The 24,731-nt window shown below is 39.3% G+C and overlaps 1 protein-coding gene across 1 annotated transcript in view; it reads left to right on the forward strand.

Moving 5' to 3' along the window:
• Positions 1 to 22,798, forward strand: part of LOC308350716 (fatty acid desaturase 2-like protein FADS2B) — a gene marked incomplete at its 5' end in the record, with an annotated part of 40,015 nt that extends 17,217 nt beyond the window's left edge. Inside the window, 8 exons of the mRNA XM_080816224.1 lie at positions 843 to 968; positions 4,352 to 4,412; positions 15,770 to 15,846; positions 16,024 to 16,121; positions 17,100 to 17,196; positions 19,011 to 19,090; positions 20,756 to 20,881; positions 22,308 to 22,798. Of these exons, the coding sequence (XP_080672350.1) occupies positions 843 to 968; positions 4,352 to 4,412; positions 15,770 to 15,846; positions 16,024 to 16,121; positions 17,100 to 17,196; positions 19,011 to 19,090; positions 20,756 to 20,881; positions 22,308 to 22,359 (717 nt within the window). The 3' untranslated portion in view covers positions 22,360 to 22,798. The remainder of the gene's footprint in view (positions 1 to 842; positions 969 to 4,351; positions 4,413 to 15,769; positions 15,847 to 16,023; positions 16,122 to 17,099; positions 17,197 to 19,010; positions 19,091 to 20,755; positions 20,882 to 22,307) is intronic.
• Between the last annotated feature and the right edge of the window lie 1,933 nt (positions 22,799 to 24,731).

The following is a 24,731-nucleotide window of genomic DNA, read 5'->3' on the forward strand; positions in this document are numbered from 1 at the left end:
TCTTCTGTAGTGATTAATGTAATAGGGGGAAAGAAGAGAAATTGAATATCTCAATGTACCAACATTTTACATATATCGCCTCATGTCTCCCAAAAAAACTAATGGAAGTAAATGTCATTATATTACATTTACTGAAGATGGACTAGAGCCTCAAAGAGAGTGAAATTTACCCAAACCACACAACAGTATTTATACATCCAGGACATGAAACCACATCGACGTACTTCCAAATCTTAGCTCTATTAAAATGTTCAGACTGTAATTGAGAGAAAATCACAAAAAACCTAATCAGAGATGATTTGAGGTTGACATCAATTCAAATATTTTTATTCTTTATTTTTATATGAGAGCATTGAAGCCTGAACATGCAATCATCTGAGTCAAGCCCCCCTAAGAAATCATTTCAGATCCATGATTCTTTGAAATACTCATTAAAGCAGGATTCCTAGCACCATTGTGTTCCCCCAAAGCTAATTAAAATTTTAGAGCTGAGTTTTCTTTATTTCTATAATAAGAATACTCTCTGCCCTACCCACCTTTAGAATTTTTTCAAATGAGGAGCCGCCCCTAAAGAAAGACGGATGGAAAAAATTTTCATTGCAACAGGTTTTTATGAAATTTCATAATCAGGAATTGCATTAGTCTGAACGTGTGTTCCTGGACCACATAGTTATTTGTTTGTAGGTTTTGAAAGCCTTTGTCCAATGAGTCATTCTATGGCCTGGGGCAAGTTCAAGAAGCTCAGATGTCCTTGACTTTAGAGATGCATGCAGTAAACTCTGACAAAGAAGGACATTTCAGAAGAGAAATTTCACCACTAATAAACTCTCTCTTCTCCTCAGGGCCTATCAATAGAATGGTGGAATAGCCGACACTTCCAACATCATGTAAAAACAAACATCTACCCCAAAGACCCAGATACTGATGTAGGCCCACTTTTCCTGGTTGGAGATATAAAACCTGTCAAGGTAGGTTTACAATTCCCAAGCACATGAGAAATGTTCCTGGAAGTGGTTCCTGGAAATAGCTATGATCTTGTCCAGGAAAAATCAAGCAGGAGGTTCCCACTTCAAGCACATTCTCAGAGCATGTCTCCTTCTTTTAAGTCCAGGACACAGATATGAAATAATGAATCTGGGGTTGTATGAAGAGAGATAGATGTAGAGCATGTGATTCTATGACCTTGAAGGACATCCAGCCAACCTCCTACAACAGGAAAAATGATAACTCATCACCCTGCTTGAGCAATCCTGGTGACAGACCCCTGCTCAATGGCCATCATTACCTCTGAGGAGACACAAGATAATGTTAGATAATGAAACCAGGTGACTAAGGTTGACAATGACTCTCCAAAGTTTAATGAGGATATGGAGTCATTCGTTCAGAGAAAACATGTTGGTACATTCAGTAAGCATTAAAGCACAAATACCTGAATAACTAGATTTCTCAACTAATTCTAGCTCAGTTAGAAAAGGCTATGCTGGTATTTTTAGTTTGTATTTATTTGGTTCATTTATACATGAACAGCCCAAATGCTTTGTAAGACACTGAGAGATCTCACCACTAATTTGGACTTCTTAAACAAGGAAAAGGAGGGGGAAAGTCAATTCCAGCATTTCTCAGTTGCTGGTTTTTGTGTGCTTTTTTTTTTTTTTTTTTTTCCTTAACCTCAACTTAAAATCATCATGTGAAGGACTTCTACCAAAATTTTTAGGAGAAAGTTTTACCTCAAAAAAAAAAAAAAAAAAAAGTACAAGGATAATCGAAGAAAGGTATTTCTCCTCCAAGGAAAATGATACATCCTGAGAGTCAGGTACTTAGAAAGAGGCTGCTATTTATTAAAAGAATTTAGGAGTTTTATTAAGAATAAAAGAGTATAGCTCTGTCAGTTGCTGTCTGCACTTGGCACCATATAAACAAAAAATTGTGCAACTTTTTGAAAGTAAGTTTTCCCAGCTTTGGAAGACCCAACCTTCTCCAGGTGAATTAAGAACCAGTCTTTTGATTAGATTTAAAAAAAAAAAAAGTCTCTCACTGTGATCATGAATCAGTTGCTTTTGACAATGGCTAAAACCAAGCTGGACTTCTGTGATGGTTGTGGACTCCTATACTCATCATCAAAAATGTGACACTTATTTCTCTTTCTTTTTTAATTGTGTTATGTTAGTCACCATAGAACACATCATTAGTTTTTTGACACTGATTTCTGTAATCATCCCCACAGAGCAAGGATCTGTCTTACTGAATTTTATGAAGCAGGATGACCCTCTCCAGAAGTACCTTCTTTAGGACTATATGTTCAATACATGCTACCTCTTTACAAATGATGGAGCTCACCACTCCAAGATTTACAGCTGTTCTTGGGACATGTCCCTAGACCTTATAGTTCTATGTGATATAATTTCAAAGCTACTGCCTAAGGCATTGCTTAAAATTATTTAAACTCTAAAATTCAGTTGTCTTACATAAAAAATGGTTCTGAAGAGCTCTGAACTTTCCCTTCCTTCTCATTTTACTGCCAACCTTTCTACCTATTCTCATGTTCTGCAAGACATAGAGCCCTCCTTTGGAGTGATACTCAAAATCAGTCTCCATCTAGGTGAGCCATTTTCCATCTGCTCTTTTTTCCATGTTTCCCACTACTTAAATATCTGGAGGTTTGGGAGTAACTGCAAATAGCTCTTATAACATTATCACCGTGATATTTTTTATCTATGACAGTAGAGAAGAAAGAGTCAACCCTGCTATCCAAATATGAAAAAAAGTTTATAGGTAGGAGGGAAGATATCAACAGAAAGGGGGAGAGAAATCAAATGTTGCCCATAGTGTTGTGACCAAGTGAACTATAGAAAAAAATACAGAGATGTAAATTTTCATTCATTCATTCTTTCTTTCAATTAAAGATGCATTGTATGTTTACTAGGTATTGGAGACAAAACCATTACCTCTATGTCTCCCCTCAGGGTATTTGCTGTCCTTGTGTGCTGAGCAAATGCTAAAGAGACTACTAGAAAATGAATAAAATTCCCAGTATTAAGATTATATGTAGGGGGACGCCTGGGTGGCTCAGTGGGTTAAGCCTCTGCCTTTGGCTCAGGTCATGATCTCAGGGTCCTGGGATCGAGCCCCGCATTGGGCTCTCTGCTCAGCAGAGAGCCTGCTTCCCCCTCTCTCCCTGCCTGCCTCTCTGCCTACTTGTGATCGCTCTCTGTTAAATAAATAAATAAAATCTTAAAAAAAAAAAAAAAAAAAGATTGTATGTAGGGACACCTGGGTAGCTCACTGACTTAAGCATCTGACTCTTGATTTTGGATCATGATCTCAGAGTTGTGAGATCAAGCCCCACTTCAGGCTCTTCAGTGGGCATGGTCCCTAATTAAGATTTTCCCTCTTCCTCTCACTACCCCCACCACCCAAAAAAAGATATACATAATATCATTATGCTTTAGAAATAGTAAATTGCAGTGTTAAATCCATGATGAGAACATAAAGGAGGAAAGATGGGACAGATAAGAGGGGCCATGCCTATATCTTTTATCACATGACCACTTGATAAATATCTGTTGAATGAATGGATGGAGATGGAGACTGGCTTTAAGCAGAATTCTAAACACCACAGTTAAGATGAGCTAGTAAAATTCATCAGAAATACTCCTTTTTATCACCACTCCACTCCATATAAGGACAAAAAGTTTCAAAATGACTTCCTTAGGAAATTTTTTTAACAAGAATAGTTGTGGGTTTTTTATTAACATATGATGAATTATCTGTTTCAGGGGTACAGGTCTGTGATTCATCAGTCTTACACAACTCACAGCACTCGCCGTAGCACATACCCTCCCCGATATCCATCACCTGGAAATTTTTGTTAATCACAATCCCCATAGTCAAATGCAAGAATTGCCCACAATTAATTAAAGCAAAAAGATGCCTTAATATTTCCTCTTATTACAGTCCTGGTTCTTCTAGTACTTCAAGTTTCACAGCCAAAAAACTCTGACCAGATGGTTCTTTTTTTTTTTTTTTTAGAGGAAGCATTTTTTTTTTAAGATTTTATTTATTTATTTGACAGACAGATCAAAGTAGGCAAAGAGGCAGGCAGAGAGAGAGAGAGGAGGAAGCAGACTCCCCACCGAGCAGAGAGCCCAATGCGGGGCTCGATCCCAGGACCCTGAGATCATGACCTGAGCTGAAGACAGAGGCCTTAACCCACTGAGCCACCCAGGTGCCCTCAGATGGTTCTTTCTACAGATATTTTAGACACATACACACAAACACACAGGGCATTGTCCTTGAGTGTAATGACCAGAAGTCTTGTCTCTTATTTTAGTTTTATTCTCTCTATTTTCAGTATGGCAAGAAGAAAATCAAATACATTGACTATGAAAAGCAGCACCTGTACTTCTACCTGGGTGAGTTTCCTTGAAGCCACTTTCTTTACCATACCATCAAGTCAAGCCAGACAGCTTGACTGTTGCACTCTCACAGACAAGCCTATGTCTTATGACTGGGAAAAGCAGCATGTCTCATCTCAGGCTTCCTGGGGCAAAACTCTGAAAAGGAAAATGGAAAAGCAAATAGACATTTTTTATGTGCATCTCATGAGATGCTTCAATAGAGATGGAAGTCAGGGTGCCAATCAAGAGATCTTGCATCTGATACTCTCATCCTTGAAAGACTAAACACCTTTCAAGAAGAAAAGAATAGTGGTATTTGGATAGGGAGGAAAAAGAGATAGGAAAAGAATGCCAAAGGATTAACAGAGTGCAGCCAGAAAATATAGAGTCTCAGGAATAAAAGGCACCTCTTAAACTTCTGTGTGAAAGAGAGAGGGTTATTCCCATGGCCTACTTACAGCTATAGAAGATATTTTGGTGGACAGAGACATGTAGATATATGTCAGTATCTATTTTACTTTTAAAGTAGTACTTAAAATGGCCCAAGCAGTAAAATTTATTAATATTCTACTACAAACAGCCTAAAATTAGTATGCTCATGTTTTTTACAGAAAGCCAATATTTGAAACAATCAACTGTAAAGATGCTTAAAACCTTCCATCATTCAAAGTGTATTTTGTAAGATAAAGGGTTTTTAATTCCTAAGCTACTGTCATTGACATCAAAAAGCATTCAAGAAGAGCATAACTGTTAAGACATAGTACTTTGTCCAGTTTCTCAGTGGAGAACCGTTGGCATGTCTATTCAACTTTTGAAGCTCACTAATCCTGCAAATGTTTGAACTCCCACTTCATAAACACAAGTCACTGGAAATCCTTATGATAGTTGCACCCAATGTAATTGAAAATCACAGAGGTGTGTGTGTGTGTGTATATATATATATATATACACACACACACACACACCTAGATATGTATATATATAGATATAGATTATTAGATATGAATGTGGATTCAGGCTTGAAAGACAATAGGATAACTAAATAATTCTGATACTGATAAAAAAATATCATAAACAAAATGCTTTGGATTTTTTTTGTTGGTTTTTTTAAGTTTCAGAGTTAGAATTTTCATTCATCAGTTGCATATAAGTTGCATATATGACCCAACTCTTATTACATCAAGTATCTTCCTTAATGTCCATCACCCAAATATCCCTTCCACCCACCACCTCCCCTCCAGCAACCTTCAGTTTGTTTCCTAGAGTTCAGTGTCTCTTCTGGTTTGCTTCCCTCCCAATTTTCATCTTATTGTATTTTTTCTTCCCTTCCCCCATGTTCATCTGTTTTGTTTCTTCAGTTCTACATATGAATGAAATCAGATAGTAGTTGTATTTCTCTGACTGACTTATTTAACTTAGCACAATACCTCTAGTTCCACCCATGTCATTGCAAATTGCAAGAATTCATTCTTTTTGATGGCTGAGTAATATTCTCATCTATACCATATCTTCTTTATCCATTTATCTGTTGATGGACATCTGGGCTCTTTCCACAATTTGGCCATTGTGGACATTGCTGCTGCAAACATTGAGGTGCAGGTGCCCCTTTGGATCACTACATTTTTATCTTTGAGGTAAATACCTAGTAGTGCATTTGCTAGGTCTTGGGTAGATCTATTTCTAATTTTTTGGGGAAACTTCATATTGTTTTCCAGAGTGGCTGTATCAGCTTGCATTCCCACCAACAGTATAAGAGGGTTCCCCTTTCTCCACATTTTTGCCAACATCTGCTGTTTCCTGTCTTGTTAATTTTAGACATTCTGACTAGTGTGAGGTGGTATCTCATTGCAGTTTTGATTTGTATTTCCCTGATGCCAAGGGATATGGAGCATTTTTGCATGGGTCTGTTGGGCATTTGGATGTCTTCTTTGGAGAAATATCTGTTCATGTTTTATGCCAATTTCTTTTTTTAATTTATTTATTTATTTTAATAAACATATAATGTATTTTTATCCCCAGGGGTACAGGTCTGTGAATCGCCCGGTTTACACATTTCACAGCACTCATCATAGCACATACCCTCCCCAATGTCCATATACCCACCACCCTCTCCCGTCCTCCCTCTCCCCAGCAACCCTCAGTCTGTTTTTGGAGATTGAGTCTTTTATGGTTTGTCTCCCTCCCAAGACCATCTTCTTTCATTTTTTCTTTTCCTACCTGCCCCCAACCCCCCCACATTGCATCGCCACTTCCTCATATCAAAGAGAACATATGATAGTTGTCTTTCTCCGATTGACTTATCTCGCTAAGCGTAATACCCTCTAGTTCCAGCCACGTTGTCACAAATGGCAAGATTTGATTTCTTTTGATGGCTGCATAGCATTCCATTGTGTATATATACCACATCTTCTTTATCCATTCATCTGTTGATGGACATCTAGGTTCTTTCCATAGTTTGGCTATTGTGGACATTGCTGCTATAAACATTCAGGTGCACGTGCCCCTTTGGAGCACCACGTTTGTATCTTTAGGATATATACCCAGTAGTGCAATTGCTGGGCCATAGGGTAGCTCTCTTTTCAGTTTTTTGAGGAATCTCCACACTGTTTTCCAGAGTGGTTGCACCAGCTTGCATTCCCACCAACAGTGTAGGAGGGTTCCCCTCTCTCTGCATCCTCGCCAGCATCTGTCATTTCTTGACTTGTTAATTTTAGCCATTCTGACTGGTGTGAGGTGGTATCTCATTGTGGTTTTGATTTGTATTTCCCTGATGCCGAGGGATGTGGAGCATTTTTTCATGTGTCTGTTGGCCATCTGGATGTCTTCTTTGCAGAAATGTCTGTTCATGTCCTCTGCCCATTTCTTGATTGGATTATTTGTTCTTTGGGCATTGAGTTTGCTAAGCTCTTTATAGATTTTGGATACTAGCCCTTTATCTGATATGTCGTTTGCAAATATCTTCTCCCATTCTGTCAGTTGTCTTTCGGTTTTGTTAACTGTGTCCTTTGCTGTGCAGAAGCTTTTGATCTTGATGAAATCCCAATAGTTCATTTTTGCCCTTGCTTCTATTGCCTTTGGCGATGTTCCTAGGAAGAAGTTGCTGCGGTTGAGGTCAAAGAGGTTGCTGCCTGCATTCTGCTCAAAGATTTTGATGGATTCCTTTCTCACATTGAGGTTCTTCATCCATTTTGAGTCTATTTTCGTGTGTGGTGTAAGGAAATAGTCCAATTTCATTTTTCTGCATGTGGCTGTCCAATTTTCCCAGCACCATTTGTTGAAGAGGCTGTCTTTTTTCCATTGGACATTCCTTCCTGCTTTCTTGAAGATTAGTTGACCATAGAGTTGAGGGTCTATTTCTGGGCTCTCTATTCTGTTCCATTGGTCTATATGTCTGTTTTTGTGCCAGTACCATACTGTCTTGATGATGACAGCTTTGTAATAGAGCTTGAAGTCTGGAATTGTGATGCCACCAACTTTGGCTTTCTTTTTCAATATTCCTTTGGCTATTCAAGGTCTTTTCTGGTTCCATATAAATTTTAGGATTATTTGTTCTATTTCTTTAAAAAAAAATGGATGGGATTTTGATAGGGATTGCATTAAATGTGTAGATTGCTTTAGGTAGAGTAGACATTTTCACAATATTTGTTCTTCCAATCCATGAGCATGGAATATTTTTCCATTTCTTTGTGTCTTCCTCAATTTCTTTCATGAGTACTTTACAGTTTTCTGAGTATAGATTCTTTGTCTCTTTGGTTAGATTTATTCCTAGGTATCTTATGGTTTTGGGTGCAATTGTAAATGGGACTGACTCCTCAATTTCTCTTTCTTCTGTCTTGTTGTTAGTGTAAAGAAATGCGACTGATTTCTGTGCATTGACTTTATATCCTGACACTTTACTGAATTCCTGTATAAGTTCTAGCAGTTTTGGAGTGAAGTCTTTTGGGTTTTCCACATATGGTATCATATCATCTGCAAAGAGTGATAGTTTGACTTCTTCTTTGCCAACTTGGATGCCTTTAATTTCTTTTTGTTGTCTGATTGCTGAGGCTAGGACTTCTAGTACTATGTTGAACAGCAGTGGTGATAACGGACATCCCTGCCGTGTTCCTGACCTTAGCGGAAAAGCTTTCAGTTTTTCTCCATTGAGAATGATATTCACGGTGGGTTTTTCATAGATGGCTTTGATAATATTGAGGTATGTGCCCTCTATCCCTACACTTTGAAGAGTTTTAATCAGGAAGGGATGCTGCACTTTGTCAAATGCTTTTTCAGCATCTATTGAGAGTATCATATGGTTCTTACTCTTTCTTTTATTAATGTATTGTATCACATTGATGGATTTGTGGATGTTGAACCAACCTTGCAGCCCTGGAATAAATCCCACTTGTTTCTGGCGAATAATCCTTTTAATGTACTGTTGGATCCTATTGGCCAGTATTTTGGTGAGAATTTTCACATCTGTGTTCATCAAGGATATTGGTCTGTAATTCTCTTTTTTGGTGGGATCCTTGTCTGGTTTAGGGATCAAGGTGATGCTGGCCTCATAAAATGAGTTTGGAAGTTTTCCTTCCATTTCTATTTTTTGGAACAGTTTCAGGAGAATAGGAATTAATTCTTCTTTAAATGTTTGGTAGACGTCCCCTGGGAAGCCGTCTGGTCCTGGACTTTTGTTTGTTTGGAGATTTTTGATGACTGTTTCAATCTCCTTACTGGTTATAGGTCTGTTCAGGTTTTCTATTTCTTCCTGGTTCAGTTGTGGTAGTTTATACGTCTCTAGAAATGTATCCATTTCTTCCAGATTGTCAAATTTGTTGGCGTAGAGTTGCTCGTAGTATGTTCTTATAATTGTTTGTATTTCTTTGGTGTTGGTTGTGATCTCTCCTCTTTCATTTATGATTATATATATTTGGGTCCTTTCTCTTTTCTTTTTGATAAGTCTGGCCAGGGGTTTGTCAATCTTATTAATTCTTTCAAAGAACCAGCTCCTAGTTTCGTTGATTTGTTCTATTGGTTTTTTAGTTTCTATTTCATTGATTTCTGCTCTGATCTTTATGATTTCTCTTCTCCTGCTGGGTTTAGGCTTTCTTTGTTGTTCTTTCTCCAGCTCCTTTAGGTGTAGGGTTAGGTTGTGTATTTGAGACCTTTCTTGTTTCTTGAGAAAGGCTTGTACCGCTATATATTTTCCTCTCAGGACTGCCTTTGTTGTGTCCCACAGATTTTGAACCGTTGTGTTTTCATTATCATTTGTTTCCATGAATTTTTTCAATTCTTCTTTAATTTCCTGGTTGACCCATTCATTTTTTAGAAGGATGCTGTTTAGTCTCCATGTATTTGCATTCTTTCCGAATTTCCTCTTGTGATTCAGTTCTAGCTTCAGAGCATTGTGGTCTGTAAATATGCAGGGAATGATCCCAATCTTTTGATACCAGTTGAGACCTAATTTATGACCCAGGATGTGGTCTGTTCTGGAGAATGTTCCATGTGCACTAGAGAAGAATGTATATTCTGTTGCTTTGGGATGGAATGTTCTGAATATATCTGTGATGTCCATCTGGTCCAGTGTGTCATTTAAGGCCTTTATTTCCTTGTTGATCTTTTGCTTAGATGATCTGTCCATTTCAGTGAGGGGAGTGTTAAAGTCCCCTGCTATTATTGTATTACTGTCGATGTATTTCTTTGATTTTGTTATTAATTGGTTTATATAGTTGGGTGTTCCCATGTTAGGGGCATAGATATTTAAGATTGTTAGGTCTTCTTGTTGGACAGACCCTTTGAGTATGATATAGTGTCCTTCCTCATCTCTTATTATAGTCTTTGGCTTAAAATCTAATTGATCTGATATAAGGATTGCCACCCCACCTTTCTTCTGATGTCCATTAGCATGGTACATTGTTTTCCATCCCCTTACTTTAAATCTGGGGGTGTCTTCGGGTCTAAAATGAGTTTCTTGTAGGCACCATATTGATGGGTTTTGTTTTTTTATCCATTCTGATACCCTGTGTCTTTTGATTGGGGCATTTAGCCCATTAACATTCAGGGTAACTATTGAGAGATATGAAATTAGTGCCATTGTATTGCCTGTAAGGTGACTGTTACTGTATATTGTCTCTGTTTCTTTCTGACCTACTACTTTTAGGGTCTCTCTTTGCTTAGAGGACCCCTTTCAATATTTCCTGTAGAGTTGGTTTGGTGTTTGCAAATTCTTTCAGCTTTTGTTTGTCCTGGAAGCTCTTTATCTCTCCTCTATTTTCAATGACAGCCTAGCCGGATGTAGTATTCTTGGCTGCGTGTTTTTCTCGTTTAGTGCTCTGAATATATCATGCCAGTTCTTTCTGGCCTGCCAGGTCTCTGTGGATAGGTCCACTGCCAATCTAATGTTTTTACCCTTGTATGTTACAGACTTCTTTTTCCGGGCTGCTTTCAGGATTTTCTCTTTGTCGCCAAGACTTGTAAATTTTACTATCATTTGACGAGGTGTGGACCTATTTTTATTGATTTTGAGGTGCGTTCTTAGCGTCTCCTGGATTTTGATGTTTGTTCCCTTTGCCATATTAGGGAAATTCTCTCCAATAGTTGTCTCCAATATACCTTCTGCTCCCCTCTCTCTTTCTTCTTCTTCTGGAATCCCAATTATTCTAATGTTGTGTCATCTTATGGTGTCGCTTATCTCTCAAATTCTCTCCTCGTGGTCCAGTATTTGTTTGTCTCTCTTTTGCTCAGCTTCTTTATTCTCTGTCATTTTGTCTTCTATGTCACTAATTCTTTCTTCTGCCTCATTTATCCTAGCAGTAAGAACTTCCATTTTTGATTGCACCTCATTAATAGCTTTTTTGATTTCCACTTGGTTAGATTTTAGTTCTTTTATTTCTCCAGAAAGGGCTTTTACCTCTCCAGAGAGGGTTTCTCTAATATCTTCTATGCCTTTTTTGAGCCCGGCTAGAACTTTGAGAATTGTCATTCTGAACTCTAGATCTGTCATGTTACCAATGTCCGTATTAGGTCTCCAGCCTTCAGTACGGCCTCTTGTTCTTTTTTTTGAGGTGAGTTTTTCTGCCTTGTCATTTTGTCCAGGTAGGATTTGCTTTCTCCTGCTGTGGAATTCCGCTGTTTGTGGTGACTGAAGTTGGTTTTGGATGGGTTTCTTGTTGATCTTCTGGGGGAGGGGCCTGTTGTAGTGATTCTCAAGTGTCTTTGCCGCAGGTGGAATTGCACCACCCTTGCCAGGGGTCGGGCTAAGTAATCCTCTCGGGTTTGCTTTTGGGAGCTTTTGTTCCCTGAGCGCTTTCCCTAGAGTTCCAGATGACAGGAATGAAGATGGCGGCCTCCCAATCTCTCGCCCAGAGGAGCCAAGAGCTTGGGGTTCTGCTTCTCAGTGGCCTTCAGAGAAAAGCACCCAACTGTCCCGCCTCCCTGGCCTCTGGTCACGCCAATAGGAAAGCTGTCAATTGCTGGCACTTGGAGAGAAGCGCCCGGGCACTTTCATCTCCGTGGCCTCCGGCTGAGCTCCGAGACCACCCAGCCTGCGACCGGCTCAAGGTAACCCCGGGCTGAGAGCTCACTCCTCGGCTTTGTCGCTGTAGCCGGCTTCCCCGCTCTAATACCTACGAGCTCAGTGGCACTCAGACACCCCCGGTCCTTCTGTGACCCCACGGGACCTGGGGTTTCGCTGACCCCGCCTGGGCTTTCCCCCGGTTTAGCCTCTGGAGCGATGTCCCTCCATGGAGCAGACTTTTAAAAGTCCAGATTTTTGTGCTCCATTGTTCCGCCGCTTGCTGGGAGCCGGCCCCTCCTCCCGTGTTCTGTCCTCCCGACGTTTTGGATTCACTTCTCCGCAGGTCCTACCTTTCAGAAAGTGGTCGATTTTCTGTTTCTAGAATTGTTGCTCTTCTTCTCTTTGATTTCCCGTTGGATTTGTAGGTGTTCACAATGGTTAGATAAGCTATCTAGCTGATCTCCTGCTACCTGATGTCGTCTCAGCCTGCTACTTCTCTGCCATCTTGACTCCCCTCTTTCTGCCAATTTCTTAACTGGGTTATTTGGTTTGGGGGTGTTGAGTTTGATAAGTTCTTTATGGACCTTTGATGCTAGCCCTTTATCTGATATGTCACTTGCAAATATCTTCTCCCATTCTGTAGGTTGCCTTTTAGGTTTGTTGACTATTTCCTTTGCTATGCCAAAGTGTTTTATTTTGATGAAGTCCCAATAGTTCATTTTTGTCTTGTTTCCTTGCCTTTGGAGACATGTCTAGCAAGAAGTTGCTGTAGCCAAGGTCGAAGAAGTTGTTACCTATGTTCTCCTCTAGGATTTTGATGGATTCCTGTCTCATATTTAGATCTTTCATCCATTTTGAGTTTATTCTTGTGTTTGGTGTAAGAAAGTCATCTAGTTTCATTCTTCTGCATAGTATATGGCTGTCCAATTTTCCCAACACTATTTATTGGAGAGTCTATCCTTTTTCCATTGGATATTCTTTTTCCTGATTTGTCAAAGATAAGTTGACCATAGGGTTCAGGGGTCTCTATTCTATTCTATGATCTATGTGTCTGTTTTTGTGCCAGTACCATACTTTCTTGATTATAGCTTTGTAATAGAGCTTGAAGTCCAGAATTGTGATGCCTTCAGCTTTGGTTTTCTATTCCAACATTCCCCTAGTGATTCAGGATCTTTTCTGGTTCCATACAAATTTTAGGATTATTCATTCCAGCTCTGTGAAAAATGTTGATGGTATTTTGTAGGGATTGTGTTGAATGTACAGATTTCTCTGGGAAGCATAGACATTTTAATAATATTTGTTCTTCTAGTCCATAAGCATGGAATTATTTTCCATTTCTTTGTGTCTTCTTCAATTTCTTTCATAGGTGTTCTATAGTTTTCAGAGTACATATCCTTTGTCTCTTTGGTTAAGTTTATTCCTAGGTATCTTATGTTCTTTGTGAAATTGTAAATGGGATCAATTTCTTGATTTCAATCACCAGAAAAAAATTAAAAGGAACACAAATACATGGAAGTTAAAGAGCATCTTACTAAAGAATGAATGGGTCAAATAGAAAATTAAAGATGAGCTTTAAAAAATACATGGAAACAAATAAAAATGAAAATGTAACAGTTCAGAACCTTTGGGATACAGGGCGCCTGGGTGGCTCAGTAGGTTAAGCCTCTGCCTTCGACTCAGGTCATGATCTCAGGGGTCCTGGGATTGAGCCCCACATCAGGCTCTCTGCTCAGCAGGGAGCCTGCTTTCCTCCCCTCTCCCGCCCCCACCTGCCTCTGCCTACTTGTAATTTCTGTCTGTCAAATAAATAAAGTATTAAAAAAAAAAAAAAAAGAACCCTTGGGATACAGCAAAGGTGGTCCTAAGATGGAAGTATATAGCAATACAAGCCTTTTTCAACAAACAAGAAAGATCTCAAATACCCAACCTAACCTTCCACCTGAAGGAACTGGAAAAAGAACATTAAATAAAACCTAAATACAGCAGGAGAAGAAAAATAATAAAGATTAAACCAGAAATCAATGATATAGAAATTAAAAAAAAAAACAGATAACAAAACTGGGAGCTTGTTCTTTAGAATAATTAAAAATGCTTTGTTCTTAACCAAAATCAAATTCATGGCAGTTCACAAAGAAAGTTTTCACAGAACCCCAAAATATGCTCATTACACATTTGAGAAATAAGACAAAATCATGGAAGGTTCCAAACATTTCCTGTAGATCAGTGGTTCTCTACCAGAAGTAATGTTGCTCCAATAGGACATAGACAAAAATGTCTATTGGTTTTTTGGTTAACCAATATTAACCAAAAATGTCAATTCCCACTGCTGCCCCCTTCCACCACTGGAATTCTGAAGCCCCATCCTGTGATAACCACCCTCTCCTTCTACTCCATGACCAAAAAGAGGAATGAGGACATCAGTGCCCCATTTTGAAAGGTAGCCTAACAAGAGGTATGTCCATTAAAAAAAAAAGCTATTGGAATTTCTTTTCTGAACCTTCTTCCCTGTCTGTAGTGCTGCAATATGACCTTAGCTCATGAGTAGTAAATGGATGGTGTGGATTCACTGCAGAATGCCCATCTCACAGAATTCTCTGCCCTTGGGAGCTGTTTCATTTTGTCCTTTTCCTTCAAATGCCAATTTAGTATCTCAGGTACAAGTACATCATGCTCAAACTGTCAAAGAGAAACAGAGGTGGACATTTCTTAAAGGTGACGAGACAAAATTTATTCAGGCTTCTGTAGTAGGGGAAAGGGACTTCAGTATAAACTGAGCTCAGTTCTGCTAAAACAAAAAGTGGAAGACTTTTTTAAACACTGAGTGTGCTAAAGGAAATTACCAAGAGGAATTGAGGGGAGAGAAAGTTGGTCAGTGTGATTAGGCCATCTGTATCTGCTACCTGGTGCTTAGGGTCCCACTTCCCCCTCCCCACAGAGATACTGGGAGACAGGGCCTATCCTGGAGAATTATATTCAAAGGTATGACTCCCAGGTCCTTGATAAAGAGATTTCTGGGTTGTAGGAGATCCATTTCAAAGAGACAAAGAAAGGATTTTATAATTGTGAGTTTTCTAACAGATATACTCTAAGAAAAGGAATGTCTGATGCCTATAATCAGCTTTGGCTTGAACAAACAGTAAATTCTTTTGGTGGTACTGAACTTTCTCAGGCAGAACTGTAAGGGGCTGGAGTCATCCCAAAGGTGGGGTCTTGCACTGCAAGAAACTCTGCTCCTTAAAAAAAAAACCAACTCTGCTCCTGATGTTCAAGTCTCTCAGTATGAGGTATAGACAAAATCACTTGTGCTAAGAGTTTGTATTTGAGAGTCTTGAAGCCAATGGTGAGATCTAGTCAAGAAAGAAGACTCTAACTGAAGTCTGATCAAATACAGAGTTGTCAAAACTCAGAGGGACTCCATCAGACCGTGCTCTAGTCAGCCTCACTGGTCCTGGGGGAGAAGCAGACAAATAACCATCTGGTCAGAAAATGAATATTGCTTCTTTATTACTACCACCTTGACATATTGTGACAAGGCCCAATCCTAAGGATTGTGATAAACTGAAGGATTCCATGTACCTTTAGAAAGCATGAGAGTTCAGAGTAGAAGATTTTCTAGGATGTCTCTATCAAGAATGATGCAAATTTTCAAAGCTTCCTTAGTCTTCTTGAGAGAGCTTGAACTAAATCCTTGTTTCTGCCTCAGAGACTCAAAGAGCCCCATGGAGTCCAGGATGTGGTTGTGGTTCTCCTCTTTGCATCGCTTCTCAGGGGCAACATTCCTGAAGTGACATGTTAAGAAGATAGACTTCTGCTGACTTGCACTTGGGGTCATATTCTACTCATTTACTTACCATATTTTTTTGCTGTTGTTCTTTTTCAGTTGGGATCCCCCTCTTCGTGCCTCTGTATTTCAACGTAAAATCCATACAATCGATGTACTTCCAAAGGTGTTGGGCAGTGAGTAACTTGACTCATCCTCTGAAGCTAGATCAAATAGAAAAGGGGACATGAAAATGCTTAGTCCCTTCCAGATGTGGCTTCCTTGACTAATAAGGCATAAGACTTAGCCTTAGCCCGGTGAAGGGGAAATGAAATTGTGTCCAGGCATTTAACTGTCAATCATTCTCTCTGCAGGACATTGCCTGGGTCAGCAGCTTTTACATCCGCCATTTCATTATGTTTGGCCCTTTCTATGGAATCTTCGGAACCCTACTGCTCATATATTGGGTCAAGTAAGAAAGCAAGAATATTTTATTCCCGCAACCTAAATGATCCTCTTATGTTCCTTATCTGAGCTGTTTGGGATTATCATAAGATTGGGACAACAGGCCCCATTCTCTGTAACTGAGATATTTCCATGAAAATATTTTTTTTGAAGTTGAATTGATTGAATGAGAAAAGTTCCTTAGAAAAAGATTTACCCAATCTTGCCCTTTTCTTTCCATATATTAAATTCCCAATTACAGAGTTCCATCTGATCCCCAAGTTCTTTTGAATTGCAATCCAGCTGGACACCAAAATCCTTCCATAATGGAAGGACAGGAATTTTAATAGTTATTTTATGACAAGAGATTTTCCCCAAACCAAAATGACTAAAGAGCTCTCTTCAACTTTACAATTGATTCCTCACCCATTCTTTCACATTATTATTCTAAACCCTACATAATAATGAGGATATTGACAGCTACTATGCATCAGGCACTTGATTAAAGGATTTATCTGCATTATCCTATTTGATGTAATCCTTGCACATTCCTGTAATGTAGATAGCACCATCATTTTTCTGCTAAGAGAGCTGAAGCTCAGGGAGATTAAATCATTTGTCAAGGTTACAGAGCAGGTAAGGGCCAGTGGCAGTGCCAAACCAAAACTTGAATCCAGTTCTGTCTGATGACAAAGCCAAAATTATCACTCACTTTGCATATCCTAGGTATCTTTTGATCCTTGGGCCAATGCTGCAGTGAACTTTGGGGTCACTGCTCCCATACATTAGGCTGCAAAGCTGGTCAAGTGATCAAAGCCTAGTGTGTCATCTCTATATACAAAGGGCTTCCAAAGAGGGAAACAAAGGACCACCATTTTATTGGAATCTTTCCTTCTCTTTCATTTCCTCCAATGCTCAACCAGATCTGCCAGCAGTTGTACAAGCCCAGTGATAGGAATTGAAACACCCCAAGTAGTCATCACTTCCTCCTTTTATTTTCTGAAAGGTTTCTTGAAAGTGCCTGGACGATATTTGTTACCCAAATGAGCCATATACCAATGAAAATTACCAGAGAGGAGAACCGGGACTGGTTCAGCACCCAGGTAATGTGAAGTTCCTAGGAGAAGATCCTTGAGACCATGATTTAGAGTCTGGTTTCCTCAAATAACAATAATTTATATTTATGGAATGCTTACTAGGGGCCAGGCACTGTCCACTGCTTTGCACATAACTACATGACACAGATGCTACGATTATTACTACTTCACAGATGATAAAATTAAGGCATGAAGAAATTGAGTAACTTGTATAAGATCACACAACTAGTCAGTGGTAGAAAGCAGGTTTTAAACATAGGCAGTCTTATTTCAATGCCTTTTCTCTAAACCAAGGGTCAGTAAACTATAGTCCAAGGGCCAAATACAGCCCATTGCCCATTTTTATAAATAAAATTTTATTGGAATACAGCCATGCTTGTACATTTACATATTATCTATGCCTGCCTTCATGCTACAACAGTGAAACTGAGTGTGACAGAGAATTAAAATATTTGTCTTGCATCTTATAGAAAGTTTACTGACTCATCCCCCATACGACACAGCCTTTCAAAAGAATCTGAGTTCCTAGAATTACAAAATGAATTTTACACCTAGAAGGACCCTGGAATTCACCTCATTTCATTGTATAAATAGAAAGGCCCAGAGAGAAGACATGGCATGGTCTCTGAGCATGCCGTTAATGATTAACAGGGTTATGATCAGTGCAGAATATCTCAGCCTCCTAAGCTTTCCACTTTCTGTGCCATGATTAACTGGAGAATTCTGTCATTATAACACTTTGTTCCCCAAGCTCATTTCCAAATTCAGTGGACCTTCAATTAGAGCGTAGAGTATTGGTTCTCAAACTTTTTGGTCACAGAACCATCTTATATTCAGGAGTTACTGAGAATGTCAAAGAACTTTTGTTTATGTAGGTTATATCCACTGATATTTACTATATTTAAAATTAAAACATAATTTTAAAACATTTATTTATTAATTAACTTTAAAATAATGAAAATAAAACTCATCAATACACGTTAAACATCAGACTGATGATGTCATCCCATATTTAGAAGCTTCTGGGGGAAAAAATCCACAGTATAAGCATGAGACTTTGAAAATGAAAAAGGCAAATTCTATCTTAGAAGTATTCTGGGAATGGTTTTGACCTTACAGATCCCCTGAAAGGATCCTAGAGAATCCCAAGGTGTGCTAAATGCATACTTTGAGAAACACTGACATCGAACCACAAAAATAACATTCAAAATGGCAACAACCCCAACTAGAATTAAACCTTAGAAAGACATTGAATAAAATGACATTTATAAGAGTTCTTAATCTTGGCAGTCTAGAGAACCCCTTGAACCCTCTCCTAGGATAAAGGTTTTAAATTCATAGAATAAAATATATTAGATTACAAAGGAAACTACTTACACTGAAATGCACTTCTATGCCCAGAACCTGTGGTTGAAACAATTGAATGCCTTACTCCCCATCTAGAAGTCCTCCAAGTGTGCCCTATAGAAAGGGTATTCTAACACCTCTAATCTCTACCAAAATCCTACAGTCCCATTTCCCTCTGCCAGAGTCCTCATTTATGACAACCTAGTCATCTATTTCCAAAAGCTGATGGTGATTTAGCCCCTCAGGTCCCACATACTTCTTCGTATCTATTGCCTTGTATAAACTTCTTAGCAAAATGTCTTATTACTTTTTAAAATCATAAGTTCCTTGAGACCACACACTGTGTATCTTTCATCCCTCATAGTTTCTTACACTAAATAGGTACTTGTTGAACAATTGAATTATTAAAGGAATAAATATTTTATTTGACACTTGGGCTCACTTTACATCTAATATAAGCTTTTTCCTTGCAGGTCTTGGCCACCTGTAATGTTGAACAGTCCTTTTTCAATGACTGGTTCACTGGGCACCTGAACTTCCAAATCGAGCACCAGTGAGTAATAAAAACAATCCATGGTAAAAGGCAAGGGCTGTCACTTAGAATAGCCCCCCGCAAACAGTCCAGAGCAGAGCCCTACAGTCAAGATTTCAGAGAGAAAAAATGAACCAGAATTCTTTAAAGGCTGCTTTCTTTCTAAAATATGAATGGTAAGGAAGGGAAAAAAGAAAACGAAGTGTAACAATTGTGAGAAATTGAAGTTCTTGAAAAAAATACCAAAGACTCAGTTTCTAGATTCCCAAAGACTTAGGAATTGGTGATTTGTTTTGTTTTGTCTTGCATGTGGTTTGTTGGCAAAACCCAAGAAAAATCATAATACTTGTGTAACCAAGTTGTGTTGAAACTTAATTAAGATTTAATGTTAATATCAATCTATATCATTAGAGCTGAGGTTACAAATTAATCAACAATGAAATCCAGTTCCTGCTACAATTTCCAAATGATATCTGGAAATATTTCACCAACGGGCAGTTAGGAGGATATACACTAAAGAAAGAGAAAATGATAGTACTTTGAAAGTCATTCTCTCCAGAATATTCAAAGAAGAGACTTTCCACAACCTTTGTACCTGAGTTGTCTCTGATAGGCAGAGGAAGGAAAAATATGTACTCATGGGATTTTCTCATCCTTCTCCTGTTAGTCCTTTAAAATCTCAGCAAGGGGGACACCTGGGTGGCTCAGTCATTAAGTGTCTGCCTTTGGGTTGGGTCATGATCCCAGAGTGCTGGAATTGAGCTCCACCTTGGGCTCCCTGTTTTGCGGAGCCTGCTTCTCCCACCCCTCTGCCTGCTTCTCCCCCTGCTCTGTGTGTGCTCGCTCGCGCTCTCTCTCTCTGTCAAACAAATAAATAAGATCTTTTTAAAAAATAAAATAAAATAAAATCTCAGCAAGGGGCACCTGGGTGGCTCAGTCAGTTAGGCATCTGACTCCTGATTTGGCTCAGGTCATGATCTCAGTGTCATGGGATCAAGTGCCACATTGGGCTCCACTCTCAGCCCAGAGTCAGGGGGAGATTCTCTCCTCCTCTCTCTCTCTGCCTCTGCCCTCCCATGCCCTCTCTCTCTCTCTCTCTCAAATAAATAAATAAATAAAATCTTTAAAATCTCAGCAAACAGCAAAGATTATTATTCATATTTTATCAAAGAAAAGGTTAAAGGCCAAGAATTTCATCTGACTGATTAGGGAAAGCCTTGGATAAAATCCATCTCTCCTCACTTCTTATTCCTATCCTAGAAATTTTCCCCACATACCTTGACTAAAACTTACTGACTACTCAACATATTAATTGTGCAGGAGTTAAACATATAGAGGGAGAGAGACAGAATGGTGGAGGGGTGGTTATCTCCAGCTCTGTAGGTATTTCAAAATGGTAGAAAGCCCTCTACTTTCATTTGACCTGGCTAAAAATAAATATATTTGGTAGAGTTAGTTCTCTTAGGTCTTCCCAAACATTTGCCACCCACAGGGCTTGCAGAGGATTAAGAGATAAGCTTAGAGTGTTTTGACAAGAGTTTTGAACTTCCTGGAACAGGGGTACTATGCAATGTCAAGGTTGGGTCTGCATTGCTAATAGAGTTTTATCTAGTAATAGGGGAAAGAAAACTCCTTCAGCTTGCTCTTTTGATCTAAGTTTTATATTTTCTGTCTCTGTATCTCTAGTCTGTTTCCCACAATGCCACGCCATAATTATCACAAGGTGGCACCCCTGGTGAGGTCACTGTGTGCCAAGCACGGATTGCCGTATGTGAGTAAGCCCTTGCTGGAAGCATTTGGAGATATTATCAGGTAATTACAGAGTCTTTCAACTCACAGCTCCCATCACTTCTGGTACCCAGACTGTCACTGTCTTGTGAATCATTTACTCAACAACTATTTATTAAAGCACATCTGTGTGCTCAGCATGGACATGAGAACCTTCAGGGAACAACATCAACAATGCAATGATAATAAATAATTCTTAGTGTGTACCTACTTCCTTCTAGGTAATTAATTGTTAGTGAAAATGCCTTGCTGCCCTCCTAAATTTCAAGGTTCTTAAGACCAGGATTGTGTGTTATTTACCCCTGCATTCCTTCAAGAGCCTTATCATGCTTTATAATTTATATGCCAGGGGTGGGAGGTCTCTCCAGTCATCTTGCCCAGAGTTACAAACTTAGATGCCTACAGGGTCCAGGGACATAAATGTGTGGATCAGAGAGTGGTAACTGACCAAGAGCAGAGAAGCCTGCTGGAACTGAAAATCTGTATTCATCTTGTATATTCACATCCTCCTAGAAAACACTAAAAGCCCATGATCTGGGTGTAATAAGTTTCTCTTACTTTTACAATTAGAAGAAAAAGAAAATACTGGTGTTTTGAATGAAGCCAACAAGGCCAGGCCTAGCCTGATCTGACCTCTGGACAGTGCTCCCGTTTCAGACTCCCCACCACTCCCATTTCCCTCTTCTGCCTTCCAGATATCTGGTTTCTCTTCCGTTGCTACAAAACTCCCTGCCCCTTTCCATTTCCTGTCCTTTCCCACCTTTTCTTTGCTTAGAATGTTCTTCCAGCCCACCACCTCCCCCCTCACATCACCTTCTCAATTTCCATCCACTTTTCAAGGCTTATAAATGCCTTTTCTTCACCTCAGTCTCCCCTCACCTCCAGAACCAAACCCTTCATCTGCACTTACAGCACCTGCTTCTCTTCACTTGTGACCTTTATCACAATCATGACTAAATAACATCGTGGCTAATATATTGTTTAATGTATGTCTCCCAACCTAGACCAGGAATCCCAGGTAGATGGGACTCATGTCTCTCCTACTCATTGCTACATCCCCAAAGCCTAAAAAAGTATCTTTCACATTGTAAAATATGATGGGTCGGTAGATATAGGATGGGTTCATATAAAGGTATATGCTTTAATTTATAGAGACTTAGAGACTTTATGTTTAATACTAGAAAAAAGAATAATTGATTTTTGGGGTACAAAAGAGAATAAAATGAAATATAAACTCAATCTCCTCCTTATAGGAAAGGTGAACTCATCTGCTAAAAAACAATGCAGTGCATTTGACTGCTTTTTCTGGGCAACAGAAAAAAACATCCATCAGATATAGCTGGAAGTGACAACATTGCCGTGAATCAAATGAAAGAGCACATGTTATATGGAGCAGCTCCTTTTACATTAAAGTCTCACCTACTGATGATTTTGTTTGTCTCTCCTTCAGGGCATTGAAGAAATCTGCAGCCCTCTGGAGGGATGCTTACTACGAAACATGAAGAAGAGCATCAACCTTAATACACATGTAGGGGAATCTCTGAAGGTGGTTTATGAATGTATGCTTACCTGCTGGTGCCACTGGCATAACCGAGGGTGCCAGGAGTGTGAATTCCAAGGATACATGATAACCCCTTCCCTGAAGGTTTTCTCTGCAAATGCAAAGCAATGGAAACACAAGGTGGTTAAGGTGACAAAAGGGAAATGGGAGCCAAATTCTTTTATTTCTTCAATAGAATCTTGAACTTAGTCTTACCAAATGAATCATTGGGGCATAATCACAAGAACCAGAGAAAATTTAACTGATGATGTGGGTATAGGAAGAAATGGACCAAAGGAGAGACCTCTGATGGGCACTTCAGGAAACACTTCAGTTGTTCCTAGAAGAGAATGGTGTATTTAAGAAATTTCTGCTGAAATACAAATCTTTGCTTATTCCTTACTTAAATGTGTGAGCCTCTCTTTCTTTTTTTTTTTTTTTAAGATTTTATTTATTTATTTGACAGACAGAGATCACAAGTAGGCAGAGAGGCAGGCAGAGAGAGGGGGGGAAGCAGGCTCCCTGCTGAGCAGAGAGCCCAATGCGGGGCTCGATCCCAGGACCCTGAGATCATGACCTGAGCTGCAGAGGCTTTAACCCACTGAGCCACTCAGGCACCCCAGAGCCTCTTTTTCTTTAAAAAATAAGTCTAATTAATGTTAAAACCTCCTTAAATGTTTTAATCTTCACTTTGGTTTTTCATTATTGTACCTACATAGGTGTAATTGTTATGTATATAAATTTTGCTTCTAAATTATAAAATCTCTTAAAGGAGTTCCCTACATCAAGGCCCAATAGCCACTGATTAAGGAGGTTAGGACTCCACGTTTTAAAATTATTGGTCTTCTGCTAAAGTATAAATTGTCCCTGATCGTATGATTGATTTATCTAATCCCTACCCACCAGAGAAGAATTACTACACCTTGTTATTAGGTACCCCCGATGAAGACAAGAGATTTGTTTTCTGTACTGTAGACATCAGGCTGTGTCAAAGCATTTTCAAGCTGAGCATTGAATTAAGCACATGTTAGGACAAGAAAGTTTCAGTGCTAGAAGGATTAGGGTAGGGGACACTCTCAGCACCATACTGAGGTCAAGCATCTGGGCTTTTGCTCATTCATTCGTGGGTTCATGTTAGAGATGACCCTAGCTGTGGGGAGGGAAAACAAACAGCACAAATTTCCACCGGAAGCTCCAAGCAAGTCAGCATTATGGGTTATCTGTTGTCTGAAATGCTACCAGTAAGCTTTTCATTCCCCTTCTTCAAACCCTGTAAAATACTCTTTTTCTTTGTTTCTTAATTAAGTCCCTGGGTTCCAAAGCAAAGATCCTAAGGCAGAAGGAAGTGTGATGACTTGAAAGAAGCCCCTGATGCTAAAGCATTGGGAGCAGAAGCCAGAGTGGTACAAGAAGGACAGTGAAGAACAATACATGAGGTTACTCAAAGGTCCAGAGGAGTTACTCATGTATGTCAAAGCTCAGAAAGCAAGAACTACTCAGGAGGAAGAAACCTAGAGATGCTAATGATAGCAAACAGGGAAGTTGGACAGAGGATAGAAAGGAAGAAAGGCTTTGCTGACTTCATGTTTCTTTATGATATAAGCCCTGAATTGATGTGGCAAGAACCCCCACTGCTCGTGCTGGTGGATCTACACGTGATTTCTCCTGCCTGAATGAAGTCAGGGTTGTAAGTGGTTCTGGGGTACAGTGGTTGGTTTTCTCTGCTGTATCTGGCCCAACTCCCAGAGATGCTTTAGCACTGTTTCTTCTCCTTGTCTCTTGAAATAGCAACCAGACCTCTTTCTGAACAGACTCACTACCTCAAAGACATCCCTCCATCAATGCTGAAACTAGTTCACTTGGCAGTTGCCCAAATGAAGTTGGTTACTATGGGACTAAACAAATCTGGGAGATTGAGACACATTATCTAGGGGAAACACGTGAAATCAGTTCAAGAAATTTGCTAAAGAATACAAATTTATGATGGAGTTAATTTTAACCTGCTTTGTGGGTCTTATCTCAGTGTAACAGTCATTTTCTTGAACAAACTATCTCAACTGATTTCTCTTCCTCACCCTGTGCTGACTGGTATTTTTACTTGGGGAGGCATTTTATTACTTCTTTTATTGTATTACTTCTACAATAAGCCTCCTAGAGAAGGAGAACCAAGCCCTATAATGTTCACATCTTCCCAGACCACTGAGCACTGAGTTAGAATCTAGATGGTCAGTACTCAGGGTATTTTATTGCTGTTCTCCAGAGTGTAAGGCTCTACTCTATGGCCACATGAATGAAGGTGGACCAGACTTCTGTCTCTTTAAACTAAATGACTCC

This window comes from Martes martes, assembly GCF_963455335.1.
Source record: "Martes martes genome assembly, chromosome: 10".
NCBI lineage: Eukaryota > Metazoa > Chordata > Mammalia > Carnivora > Mustelidae > Martes > Martes martes.